The following is a 12,645-nucleotide window of genomic DNA, read 5'->3' as shown; positions in this document are numbered from 1 at the left end:
GTGGGGGTCAGTCCTGCAGCTCCCTGTTGGGACAGTCCCCCGGAGTCTGCCGCAGGAGCCCCCGCGGCTGGCGGCACCCTCCCTTGTGCCGGAGACGCCCTCGGGTGCAGCGCCAGAGGGGGGCGGCTTCCAGGCACCCCTGTGTGCCACCCGTGGGGAGGGACTGAGGACCCCCTGCCTAGCAGGACAGGATCCCTGGCTGCCCCGGGGCCCAGTGCTTAGGGCGGGGTGCACACTGGAACCGGATGCCCCGTGTCCCGAGAGAAGCGGGGTGCCTGGGGCAGCCAAGAACCAGAACTGCTCTCACACGCTCAGCCGGGAGGCTCAGCCTGGCCTGTCCGCCGGGTGCCCGGGGTCTTCTTCCTTCCACGCCGGGGTCCTCGGCCCGAAGTCCCCAGTTGCCTGGCCGGGAGGGGGTGGGGGGCACCTGTGGAGGGGGCGTGGCCGCACTTTTCAGGGGGTCAGCATTTCGCAGAGACACCCAGCCATCAGAACAGGCAGCAACTACCTTGGACATCAGTTTAATGGGAAATTTAAGAATAATGAATCTTCAGTGAGATTAGAGGACATATTGCAGAGATTTTTGAGAGTAAAACAGGATATCAGAAACTGAAAACCTGACTTCCCCAAAACTGCACAGAGACAGTAAAGACCAGAACGGACGCTGCAGAGAGCCAGGGGCAGTGGGGACCGTGGAGGGACGTCCTGGGGGAACGGAAGGGAGACCAGATGCAGGTTAGGCAGCACGTGGGTAACAGAGTCCCAGAAGGAGAGTGAGGGATTTATAGGTAAGAAACTATAGCCACACAAAGAAATGAAAATATTACCCCCATTTGAAGACAGACTCAAATTGGGTGCCCTGGGCATCAGGCAGGCTCCACCAGTTAGCCTGGGCCAGCGTGCCCGTCCAGGGTGAGGACAGACATGCCTTGTCTTGTCCCCAGTGCCAGGACCACAGAAGGGGGTCTGTTCTCAGCATGCCCATCAAGAATGCAAAGTAATAATAGGAATTCAATGATGTTTGCTTTTGCCTTTGAGGTTGGCAGGAATGTAAACTGGTTCTGTCTCTTTGGAAGGAAATTCAGGGGTACTTATTACAAGGTAAAGTGCATGTGGTCTGTAACAAAAAAAACACGGAAAACCATCTGCTCAGGAAATCCATTCAAAAGGGGTATTTAAAATGCTTGGGTCTGTAGCCAATAAAAGTGGGGAGCACAAAGCCAGGCAGAAAATCCCTTTGGGGGGGGATTTCAACGCCTTTGTGATGCTGGGGTCAGGGTGGGGGCAAGGGGGCAGTGATGGCCGGCTGTGGGCTGATTTTTCAGGAGAGGCTGGAAATACAGGTTTTCATGTAAAATCTCCATGTTTTGTTAAAAACCTGCTGGCGTCTCACTAAAACATTATGGGGTCGGGGAGGATGGGTGACCAGGTGGAGGGAATAAGAGGCACAAACGTCCAGTTAGGGAATAAATAGCAATGAGGGTGAGGGGCACAGCACAGGATGCAGTCAGTCCTGTGATAATGTTTGCAGATGGGAGTGAGCATTTTGTAATGCATATAATTGTGTTCCAACCTGAAGCTAATATAGTGTCATATGTCAACTACACTTCAATTAAAAAAAAAAAAAAAAACAGAAAAAAAAAACCCACACCAGAAAACAAAACAGAACCCATAGATCTCTTGTTCTGTTTCTAGAGGAAAGATCGTTGTCACACATGAAAAACAGCTGGTTTTCAGATGAATACACGTGAAAGATTATTAACGGCTTACTTAGAAAATCTCTATGAATAAAAGTTTTCCAAACGGTGAATTATTTACTAAGCACTCCTTGGTATCGTTAAAAAAATAAAAACAACCCGCAAAGTACCCGAATCCCAAATCCTTACGCAGAGGGAAGGAGGCCTGTCCAAGAGTCTCCTCCTTCCAAGGCCCCAGTGGGTATTGTGGTTAGACGGCCCTGCTGAACGTGGGCACTTTGCCCACGTGACTTGGAGGCTCCGTGGGGGGCCCATCAGACTGCATCAGGCCCAGACTTGGGGGACACGGGGAGCGAGATGGTGTGAGTGGAGCCCTGAGAGGTGGGGAGGCTGTGCCGACTCCTTCCCCGTCTTCCCGTTCCTTCCACGGCAGATCTCCGGGCTTCCGTCTGGGCGCAGGCTGCCGGCTAGGGACATCCTTGCTGCCCAGTGGCCTGGCCGGCATCGGGGTCGCCTCCCACCCGCTCCCCAGGTGCGCCCCCGGGGACCTGAACAGTCCCGGCAGGTTTATGATCCCTACGTGGACATCTTATGATGTCATAATCTCCCCAGAGCTCGGTTTCCCCTTCCAAGTCCTGTTGTAACGCCTGACGTGAGTTCCCTCCTTGGTGAGTCACACATAGAACCTCCACCAGGCGAGTTAGCACACAAAGAAGACTTTATTTGCGGCAAAGAAGGAGATCACGGGAAATCACTTCCAAAGCCGTGACCCTCGAGCAAGGGTGGCTGGGTTCCTTTCATTTAGGGTTAGGATGGAATATTCAGAAAGGGGAGCCTCGTCATCCCGTGTAGAGGCGGGCACGCGGTCACACACGGGCCTGAAGGAAACCTTCCGCGGACACGCACGCCGTGTGTTGTAGAAATGAGGCTTGGGCTCTTCCTTGGATGGGGGATGGAACGTTACAATGAGGTGAGGGTAACCGTCGGTGGCTCCGTGGGTCACCCCGCGGTCCGTCTGCGCAGGCGTGAGTCGGGGGTTGAGCTCACACTGGTCTGGGCGGTCTGGGCCCCCAGAGCTCTTCGCCCAGACTGTCGTTACTGCTTGGGGGAAGTTTGAGTTTCCTCCACGGGATGCTTTACCTGTCGGGTCTTGTGCCTGAATGAGGAGATGAGGGGGAAGGAAGAGCTTCGGGAAGGATGGGGGATGAAGGTCGGGGGGACAAGTGGGTGGCAGTAGAGCTCAGGTCTCAGGGTCCTGCAGGTGACACCATGTCAGAGGGAGGGGCAGGGGACGGAGCGTCAGAGGGTGGGGCCCAGGGGGCTCCTGAGCAGGATGGCCCCTCGGCCTTTCCACGGACGGCAGCTGGGGTGCTGAGGGCTCCCCTGGAGCCCCGGCCCGGGCAGCGGCCCCCCGGGAAGTGGGCCCTGGTGGAAGGGGCCAGCGTGGCAAGGTGGCTGGGGCTAGGAAGGGGGTGGGGTGCCGGCCCGCCGGGCCTGAGCTGGCTCCCCAGCACGGACGCGGGGCTGAGGTCCGGTGAGAGCCAGAGGGCCCGGCACCCCCGGGGCGGTGTGGGGGTCACGGCGCGTGGCCGGGGGTCTGAGCGCTCACTCGGCTTCACACGGCAGGTGTCTCTGGCGAGGCTTGCGGGCAGCGGATATCCGGGTCCAGCTCAGAGGTCCGCCGTGGCCCTTTGCTGGAGGGTGAGCCCCGACACTCCAGGGTGGAGAGAGCTGAGCAGCAGAGAGGAATGCAGTGTGGCCCTGTCGCGACGCCCGGCCCCTCCCCGGGGTGCCCTTCTGCACCTCCACCCGCTCTCCCAGCTGCACAGGCTTTAGTCGCACAGCTGGCGGGAGGGTCCTGGATCCTGGGTCCTGACGCGGCCCTGGGATCCCGCCAGCTCCCGGCCCCCGCCCACACAGCGGGCCGGTCTCTGTCTCTGCGCTGCTCAGGGGCTTGGAGAAGCAGGCGCTCCTGTTGCTGCCCCACAGCCAGCTCTTCAGCCTCCCTGTGGTGCCCGGTGAGTCCCCTCCCCGCTCACCTGCACCCCAGCCCCGAGGGCCAGAAACGGCGCTCCGTTCCCTCCCTGGCGGCCCTTCTCTGGGCAGAGGGCAGTGGGTTCCTGGAGTGAGGGCCGTCCAGCCAGAGGTTCCACATGGATGCCCGCCCCACCCCTCCCACCCCCCCCCCCCCCGCCATGGGATGAGGTCCTGGCCCAAGTGACAGGTGTGCCGAAGGGCCCCAGGGGTAGATTTAGAGGTTGGGTGATGCAGACAGGGTGCAGGGGCTCAATGCCAGGGGCACCGTCCCAGCCTGCAGGATCCGACGGGTGTGTAGGCCACACTCCACCAGGCACAGGGTTGTAATTGAGTCCTTGCCCCTGACAGGGCACAGGACAGGCAGGTTAGACCGGATTCCCATCCGGCAGGGCAGTGACGGAGCTAAGAGGGCCCCTCTGTCCGCTTGTCTGCAAAGCCCGTCTGTCCTCATGCTGTCTTCGTGTGCGTGCATTTAAGTGCCCTGCAGCAGGCAAGGATCCTGGTCCAAGGGACAGGAGACGTGCTGGTCCGGAGGGCTGTCCTGAGTGCTCCAGGGAGCCCAGACAGGATGTTGGGACACAGCCGTCCTATCCTGGTCAGGCAGACCCCTGCTACCTGCTCATCTGGGAGCCCCCGGGGCCCTGCTCTTCCTTTTCACTTGAGGGGGTCTTCCTGGGACTTTGGGCTCTGCCGAAACCCGCGGCTTGGCCTAGACAAGGACAGCGCCGAGGGCCCGGCCGCCCTGCCCTGCTCTGTGCAGCCAGCAGCGCGAGCCGCTGGTCTGGGGAACCTCCGTTTCTCCTGCTCTGTCCGCAGGGTGGGGGTGGGCTGGGCCCGGAGCCTCTGCCTTCCCCGACACCAGCCCAGGTGGTCTCAGGGCCTGTGGAGTGAGCCAAGTGGAGAGAATGTCCCCTTGTGTCCATTCAGCCTTTGGGGACACGTGGCATGTGCACCTGCTTCCTGCTTGGGGACAACTGCCCCTTGGATGCAGACTGGGGGCGGGCCGGGGGGCTTCCAGCACACAGGAAGCTGCTCTCAGAGCCCCAGAGGCTGTGGTGGGGGTGGGGCGGGCAGTGGGGTGGCCCTGGGCTGAGGTGGACTGAGGCGGACACGTCTGTCTGTTTGGGGGACCTCAGGAGAGGAGGCCGAGCCAGCGGCAAGGCCTCCCGTGTGTCCCGGCGAGGCCGCTCCTGCGGTGGGTGCTCGTTCCCGTGACCGGTCACCCCTCTGCATCCTGTCTCCTCAGACACGCACTGGCCGTGCCTGTGTGTGGGGGGGCTTGATCTGCCGAGAGGGGTACTCTGAGCGTGACGTGGGGTGTTTCGCTCTCTCCCGCCTCCCTGCCTCGCCCTCCCCTCAGTGCCCTCAGGTGCCAGTTACCTCCCGGTGCCTGGCGGTGGGCCTCTGGCTGCTCCAAGTTCGGCGTGTGGCACCCCTGCCCCTATTGCCTGCAGTCCCCTGGGCCTCTCTGCTCACTCACTCCCGTCCCTGCGGTGGAGGGGGGGGGGGTGGGGGGGAGGGGCTGGGCCAGCCCTCATTTGTCTTGTGCAAATCAGAGAAAGAGGCCTCCACGTGCACCCCAAATGTGAGCCTCCCTTGGGAGCACACTCCTAGGAGGGGGGCTGCCTCCAGGAAGTCTGCCCTAGGCCACTCTCTGTCCCCTGCTTGTGGGCCAGCCACAAGCCACAAGGCTTGTGGGCCTTGTGTCCAGCCAAGGTTTTGGGGGTTGGGGCTGTGAGGGGCATGGGGCCCAGGGGCAGGGGCAGGTGGGGCCGGGGTTGTGGAAGAGAGGCCTGGAGTGCAGTGGGGAGGGTCTCCTCTCTCCTTGCTGAATCTCCCCCCCCTCCTGCCAGGGCCCCCCTGGTGCCTGGAATGTTGCCTCCCCTCGGTCCCTTCCCCTCCCCTCCCCCACCCTCTTAGCCTTCCACTCTGGGAAGCCCCCAAGCACACCACCCCCTCCCCAACCTGGCTTCAGCTTGTGGGGTCCAGCTGGGGGGGCCTGGACACTGGGGTGTGTACCTTCCTCCCTTGAGGCACACGTGGGACCCATTTGGGGCACCTTGTGGGGGGTGTCTCTGCTGGACCTCCTCATGACCCCAGCTTTGCTCAGGAGCCCGAGGGACTGGTCCCCGGCACCCATAGGTGGCCTGCTAGGGACCTGGAATTCAGGCCCCTTCTCTGCAGGAGCCCCACTGGCGCCCCCTCTTGGTTTCAGCAGGCCCCCCCCCCCCCCAGGTCTGAGCAGGGTGGTGGCGGCAGCTGGGGCACCTTCCCCGAGAAGCCTGCGGCCGTGGGTGTGGGACGCAAGCTCCTTCTGTCTCCGAGGCTCCTTCCTGCCTGGTGAGTGTGCGCACCGGTGTCGGCACCTGTGCCGCCTGCCCGGCTCTCCCTGTCTCATTTTCGGGGTGTCTAGCGCGTCTGTACCTGTGTCTCTCTGTGCTTGTGTGGCTCCCGTGCTCGTGGGGTCCCTACTGGGGGAAACTGAACCCCTGCGTGTCCCAAACGTTGTGCCCAGATTGTCCACTTGGACAGCCTCCTGCCTGTGTCCGGGCACGGGGCGGGCAGTCGGGGCACTCCGGCCAGGGGCCCCCCGCTTCTGACACCGAGCAGGCAGCTCCCTCTCGGGGGGACCCGGTTGAGAGGAGGAAGGGTCGACTGCAGACGTTTGGGGGTGCAGTGGCAAGGAGGGAGGGGTGGGCAGGGACGGCCGTGGACGTGGGGTGAGGAGCCCGGGACAGGGTGGTCTCCGAGGAGGAGAGGCACAGGGAGGCGCGCGGGTGGGTGGGGGCGTCTGCACCCGCAGAGCCCCCTCCCCCATCCAGGCGCACAGGAGGGGAGCGCGCCAGCCCCGCCCGCTGACCCCGGGGGCGGGGGGGGGGGGCGGGGGTGTCCCCGCAGAGCATGGGGGCCCCGCGCGTCCCCGAGCGGACAGTGCTCTTCCAGCGCGAGAGGAGCGGCCTGACGTACCGCGTGCCCGCGCTGCTGCCCGTGCCCCCCGCGCCCACCCTGCTGGCCTTCGCGGAGCAGCGGCTCAGCCCCGACGACGCGCACGCGCACCGGCTGGTGCAGAGACGGGGCACGCTGGCGGGGGGCTCCGTGCGGGTGAGTGGCCGGGCGCGCCCCGCGGGCAGGGCCGGGGCGGGCCGCCGCCGCGCGCGGGTAAACTGAGACCGCCCCCCCCCCGCCCTCCCGGCAGTGGGGCGCCGCGCGCGTGCTGGGGACGGCCGCCCTGGAGGAGCACCGGTCTATGAACCCCTGCCCGGTGCACGACGCGCGCACGGCCACCGTCTTCCTCTTCTTCATCGCCGTGCGGGGCCGCACCCCCGAGGCCGCGCAGATCGCCGCGGGCAGGAACGCCGCGCGCCTCTGCTGCGTGACCAGCCGGGACGCGGGGCGCAGCTGGGGCGCCGCCCGGGACCTCACGGAGGAGGCGGTGGGCGGTGCCGAGCAGGGTAGGCGGGGCGGGGTTCGCTCGGGGTGGGGTCCGCTCGGCTCGGTCTGCGCTGGGAGGGGGCCTGCAGAGTGGAGGGGTCTCACCAGGTTCACCAGGTGACGGGAGGGGGGCTCTGCACTGCGGGGGCGGGGGAAGGGTCCGTCTGCAGGTCACGTGGCTGCCTACTCCTCCACACCGTTTCTTGGGACTGACCCCCCCCCCCCCCCCCCCCGCCCCTCCGAACCCCTCAGTCCCGTGAATGGGTGTTGGTCACCCCCACCTCCTGGCGGCAGGAACAGGCTCATCTAACCAAGCCCGTCTCGCTCTGAGCGCTGAGGCCCCTCCTTCTTAGCACCCGGACCCCGGTGGGGGGGGGGGGGTGTGTCCAGCCCAGGGCCAGGCAGGTGGCCTGACCCTAAAGCTTTTCCTCCACTCCTGCTGCCCCCTCCCCGAGGGCCATAGCACCCACTGCCCCCCCGAGGCGACCCCAACCGTGGTGTGGCGACACTGGCCCAGGGGTCACGCTGATCCTTGTAGGTGGGAGCTGAGCTGAGGGGATGTGGCAGGCTTTGAGACCTGGCCAGGACACACAGAGCTGCTCCGAAGAGCTCTCTGTTCCTGTGGACCCTACCCCATGCCACCCAGGCCCAGGGCCTGACCCCACCCTGAGGGTCCTTGTACCCCTTCTGCCCTTGGCTGCCCCTCTGGGCAGGGCTCACGCTGAGCACTGCCAGTGGCTGCCCCCCCGGGCCCAGGGACTAGCTACCTGATGCCGTCCGGAGAGCCTGGCAGAGCCACCTGCCCGGGCTCCCTGCTCCCGCTAGTGGCGAAGAGAGGCTTGTCCAGCCCTGGGGGATTCGGAGTGGCCGGCAGGAGTGCGGGTGGGGGTGCAGTCCCCCATTTCCTCATGAGCTGTCCCCACATCTGAAGCACTGGCTCCAGATCGTCCCTGACCCCCAGGGCGGTGGCGTCTGGCTTCCGCCAAGGCTGCCTCCCAGCTCGGATGATCAGCAGTCCCTCTTCTGCAGACTGGGCCACATTTGCCGTGGGCCCGGGCCACGGCATCCAGCTGCGCTCAGGCCGCCTGCTGGTGCCTGCCTACACGTACCACGTAGACCGGCGGGAGTGCTTTGGCAAGATCTGCAGGACCAGCCCGCATGCCTTCACCTTCTACAGTGACGACCACGGTCGCACCTGGCGCCACGGAGGCCTGGTGCCCAACCTTCGCTCGGGCGAGTGCCAGCTGGCCGCGGTGGACAGCGGGCAGGCCGGCCACATCCTGTACTGCAACGCCCGGAGCCCCCTGGGGAGCCGCGTGCAGGCGCTCAGTGCGGACGAGGGCACCTCCTTCCTGCCCGGGGAGCTGGTGCCCGCCCTGGCCGAGACCGCCCGGGGCTGCCAGGGCAGCGTCCTTGGCTTCCCTGCCCCACTCTTTAGCAGGCCGAGGAATGGTAGATGGCCAGTGGGTGCCGGGAGCCACTCCTACTCTCCACACCTCTGTCTTGGAGTCCGGGAACCCTCAGAGGAGGGTACTGGAGACACCCAAGGGGCCCAGGGGCCCAGCGGGATGGAGGGATGTAGGGACAGCCCCGAAGAGCCTGGCCTGGGGCCTGGGCTCAGTGGGATCATGGCGGCCTGGACCTCGAAGGTCCCCGGGCCCCCTGCCACCCTGTCTCAGAGCCCCACCTGGCTGCTGTATTCCCACCCGGTGGGGCGCAGGGCTCGGCTCCATATGGGAATCTATCTGAGCCGGTCCCCCCTGGATCCCCACAGCTGGACGGAGCCCTGGGTGATCTATGAGGGGCCCAGCGGCTACTCTGATCTGGCATCCGTCGGGCCAACTGTCAAGGGAGCCCTGACCTTTGCTTGTCTGTTTGAGAGTGGGGCCAGGGTCTCCTACGAGGAGATCTCCTTCTGCATGTTCTCCCTTGGTGAGGTCCTGCAGAACCTGCCGCCGGGCCCCAAGCCACCCGGCCTCGGGGACAAGCGTCTGGAGCGCTGCCGGCCTTCCTGACGGGCTCTCTGGTCCGACCCATTTGTACATACCTCATAGTATGCTTTGAAATAAGAAACAAAAGTGGGCAGACTTCTAGGAGACATAGATCCACAGTTACAGTAGAAAATTGTAGATACAAGTCTCAATGACTGACAGAGTGAGCAGACAAAATCAGGTTGCACACAGAAGCTTTGGCCAACTTGCCCAAGAAGCTTCCCTCAGTGGACACACGCACAGCACTGCACAGAACAGAATCTACAGTCTGTTGGAGTACACGTAGGTGTGAAAATTGACATTATATTGGATTATGAAGTCAAGTCTCTAGAAGACTTCAAAGGATGAAAATCACAGTGAAATTGAGCTAGAAATGAAAACAAAAGGAAACTTAAAATCTTCCTTGTGGGGGCACCTGGGCGGCTCAGTCGGTTCAGCATCCGACTCTTGATTCCGGCTCAGGTCGTGATCTCGGGGCTCCTGGGACCGAGCCCTGCGTCGGGCTCCGCGCTGAGCTTGGAATTCTGGCCCTCCCTCTCCCTCTACCCCTTCCTTGCTTCTCTGTGTCTCTCAAAAAAAAATTTTTTTTTTTTTTCCAATCTTGTGTCTGAAAATTGAGAAACACAATTCTGAATTACCCCTGGTTCAAAGAAGACGCTACACTGAACATGGAAAAAGACGTTGAAGTTAATTGTGTGAGCACCGCAGGCAATCTGTGAGTTGAGCTGAGCCAGGTGGGTCCCGTGGGGGTGGGGGTGGGGGGAGGTGCCGTGATGCCAGCACCTTAGAAAGTGGCAGTAAGTGAAGTCCAAGGAAGCAGCAGAACTAGAGGGACAGGAGACTTCAGACACCAGAGGGAATGGCCAGAGCCAGAGCTGGGTTTTTAGAAAGCTAGTAAAACTGATAACCCCCTCGAGGGGCTGGTCATAAAAGACACAAAACGCACAAATCCAGTATCAGGAACGAGATGGGACACACGAGGAGGGCCCTACAGATGTTCACAGGTTTCAAGAAGATACTAGGAACCGTTTATATGAATGGACAATTCCTGGAAAAATACAACTTATTAAAGACAAAATAGCCTGAAAAATCCTATTAAAGAAGTTAATCTGGAATTTAAAATCTCCGCACACTGGGGCACCTGGGTGGCTCAGTAGGTTGTCCGACTTCGGCTCAGGTCATGATCTCGCGGTTAGTGGGTTCGAGCCCCGCGACGGTTTCATGTCAGCCATGCTGACAGCCCAGAGAGCCTGGAGCCTGCCTCAGATTCGGTGTCGCCCTCTCTCTCTCTGCCCCTCCCCTGCTCACACTCTCTCTCTCTCTCTCTCAACAATAAATAAAACATTAAAAACATAATAAAAAATAAAAAAAAAATATGTGCATTCTAGGAAAACTGCAGGGGTACATGGCTTTCCCCGTGAATTCCGCCAAACATTTCAGGATACCTGCTGGTTTATCGGATAGTTTCTCTTTGCAAGAAATTGCCCTGCCTGTTTTCCAAAGTGGCCGCAGCTTTGGTGAGGTGTCTGTTTAGAGCCTTCGCCCTTTTTTACCTGTGCTATTTGCCTTCTCATTGGGAGTTTTAAGACTTGTTTGCGTGCTTTGGCAAGTGAGCATATGGAAAGATGCCCCCATGGGGAAGACCAAGTAAAACAAAGAGCAGGACGCGATTAGCCTATCAGCGCGGCGGGTCCGGAGGGCTGACAGCGCCGCCTGCTGGCGAGGGGTGGAGCAGCAGGAGCGTTCTCCTGCGGCGGGCGGGGCCGCCACGTGGGAAGACAGCGTCACCGTCTCTTACAAAACTGAACAAACTCTTGCCGTAGGATCCAGCAATCGTGTTCCTGGGTATTTATCCAAATGAGTTGAAAACCCGTGTCTACACAAAAACCTGCACATGGTGTTTATAGCGGCTTTATTCAGAATTGCCAAACCTTGGAAGAAATCAGGATGTCCTTGAGGAGGTGAACGGACAAACTGGTCTATCCAGACAGCGGGAGATTACTCAGCGCCAAAAAGCAACGCGCTATCGAGCCGTGAAACACATGGAGGAACCCAAAGGTGCGTCACTAAGTGAAAGAAGCCAGTGTGACAGGGTTACGTACTGTGCGATTCCATATGACATCCTGGAGAAGGCAGACCTTGGAAGACAGTGAAAAGACGGGTGGCTGTCAGAGGTTGTGGGGAGGAGAGGGGTGTGTGTGGGGCACGGAAGGTTCTTGGGGCCGTGAGGGCAGCGAGTGCCATACCATAATGGTAGGTACGTGTCACCGTACATCTGTCCAAACCCACAGAGTGCACATCGCCACGAGTGAGCCCTGATGTGAGGTACCAGATCACTGCTGGTTCATCAGTTAGGACAGATGTGCCCCACCAGTGGGGGTTGCTAACCTCGGGGACACTGTGTGTGCGGGGGGCATGGGGGTGGCGTACTGAGACTTACTGCTCAGTTCTGTAAACCTAAAACCGCTTTAAAATATATCTACTAATTCGGGCGCTTGGGTGGCTCAGTCGGTTGAGCATCCGACTTTGGCTCAGGTCGTGAGCTCACAGTTTGTGAGTTCGAACCCTGCGTCGGGCTCCGTGCTGACAGCTCGGAGCCTGGAGCTCCTTCGGAGTCTGTGTCTCCCTCGCTCTCTGCCCCTCCCCTGCATGTCTCTGTCTCTCCCAAGAATAAATAAACATTAAAAAAAAATATTTCTACTAATTTAAGAAAAAAGTATAGCCATAAACACTCTGACAGTAAGAAAAGAGAAAGAAGAAAGTGCCTGACAATGGTTGTATAATCTCGAGAGCATCCAAGTGGCCAGTGGACTCGTGACAATGTCATCAGCCTCACTGTGAGCCGGTCAGCTCAGGAGCCTCAGACATGGGCCCCATAATTGGGTGGGGCCACCGGACCGGAGCCGGCGGGTCCAAGGCCCCCAGGGGGCTGCGGTTGAGCAGCAGTTGAGGGGTTCCAGCGATTGGAGTCAACATCATGCTGGCCATGCCGCCTTGATTGCCCTCAGGAAGACACCTCCCCACCCCATCCCGAATTCTCCTAAATCTCAGGAGCTGCACCAGGTGCAAACATGCCCCTGTCCACGCGGGATTGGTTACCACGCACTGGGGCTGGGACCCTGGAGTGAGGACCGCCAGCCCCTCCTTCCCGATCCCCTGGGCGGGTTGCCTTTGGGGTCTGTGCTCTTCTCCTGCCGGGAGACCTTTGTCAGGGCCCCCACCTTGGATTTCTGGGTATGGCACAGACTCCTGTCCTCCCGTCCCACACGGCCTTGCATTCCTATCGGGAGGAGGCCGGTGCTTGCCCCCAGCTCTGCAGACCAGGAAAGGTGAGCACAGGTAGTGGGAGAGGTCGTCCTCCTGGCCAGAGGGGCTACAAGTGTGGGGCTCTGGTGGCCCCGGGCTGTCGGGGTGGCCACATGCCCTCGGCCCCGGGTGCCCTGTGCCAGGGTCTCAGGCCTCATCTGAAGAGCCCAGGCCCCCACCGG

The 12,645-nt window shown here is 61.2% G+C and overlaps 2 protein-coding genes across 5 annotated transcripts; one reads left to right on the top strand and one right to left on the bottom strand.

Moving 5' to 3' along the window:
* Window positions 1–2,394: 2,394 nt before the first annotated feature.
* On the bottom strand, window positions 2,395–4,116 carry LOC109264771 (uncharacterized). Its single transcript, XM_053888539.1, has 3 exons — window positions 4,000–4,116; window positions 3,307–3,905; window positions 2,395–2,883 (listed from the first exon to the last, which is right to left on the bottom strand). Exons 1-3 carry the CDS (start codon window positions 4,114–4,116, stop codon window positions 2,793–2,795), a joined length of 807 nt encoding a protein of 268 aa, XP_053744514.1. The 3' UTR covers window positions 2,395–2,792.
* NEU4 (neuraminidase 4) lies at window positions 3,607–9,750 on the top strand. Of its 4 annotated transcripts, none has more exons than XM_053902412.1 (5): window positions 3,607–3,715; window positions 5,970–6,074; window positions 6,633–6,836; window positions 6,931–7,186; window positions 8,196–9,750. In XM_053902412.1, exons 3-5 carry the CDS (start codon window positions 6,636–6,638, stop codon window positions 9,179–9,181), a joined length of 1,443 nt encoding a protein of 480 aa, XP_053758387.1. In that variant the 5' UTR covers window positions 3,607–3,715; window positions 5,970–6,074; window positions 6,633–6,635; the 3' UTR covers window positions 9,182–9,750. The 4 variants fall into 4 exon arrangements, with proteins under 4 accessions (XP_053758387.1, XP_053758409.1, XP_053758398.1 ...); XM_053902434.1 differs by having other exon boundaries at window positions 3,637–3,715; window positions 5,980–6,074; XM_053902423.1 differs by lacking the exon at window positions 3,607–3,715 and adding an exon at window positions 5,247–5,319.
* The last annotated feature ends 2,895 nt before the right edge of the window (window positions 9,751–12,645 follow it).

Source organism: Panthera pardus, unplaced genomic scaffold, assembly GCF_024362965.1.
Source record: "Panthera pardus isolate Hobbes unplaced genomic scaffold, ASM2436296v1 HiC_scaffold_10, whole genome shotgun sequence".
Taxonomy (NCBI): Eukaryota; Metazoa; Chordata; class Mammalia; order Carnivora; family Felidae; genus Panthera; species Panthera pardus.
This window is presented reverse-complemented; position numbering and strand designations above follow the sequence as displayed.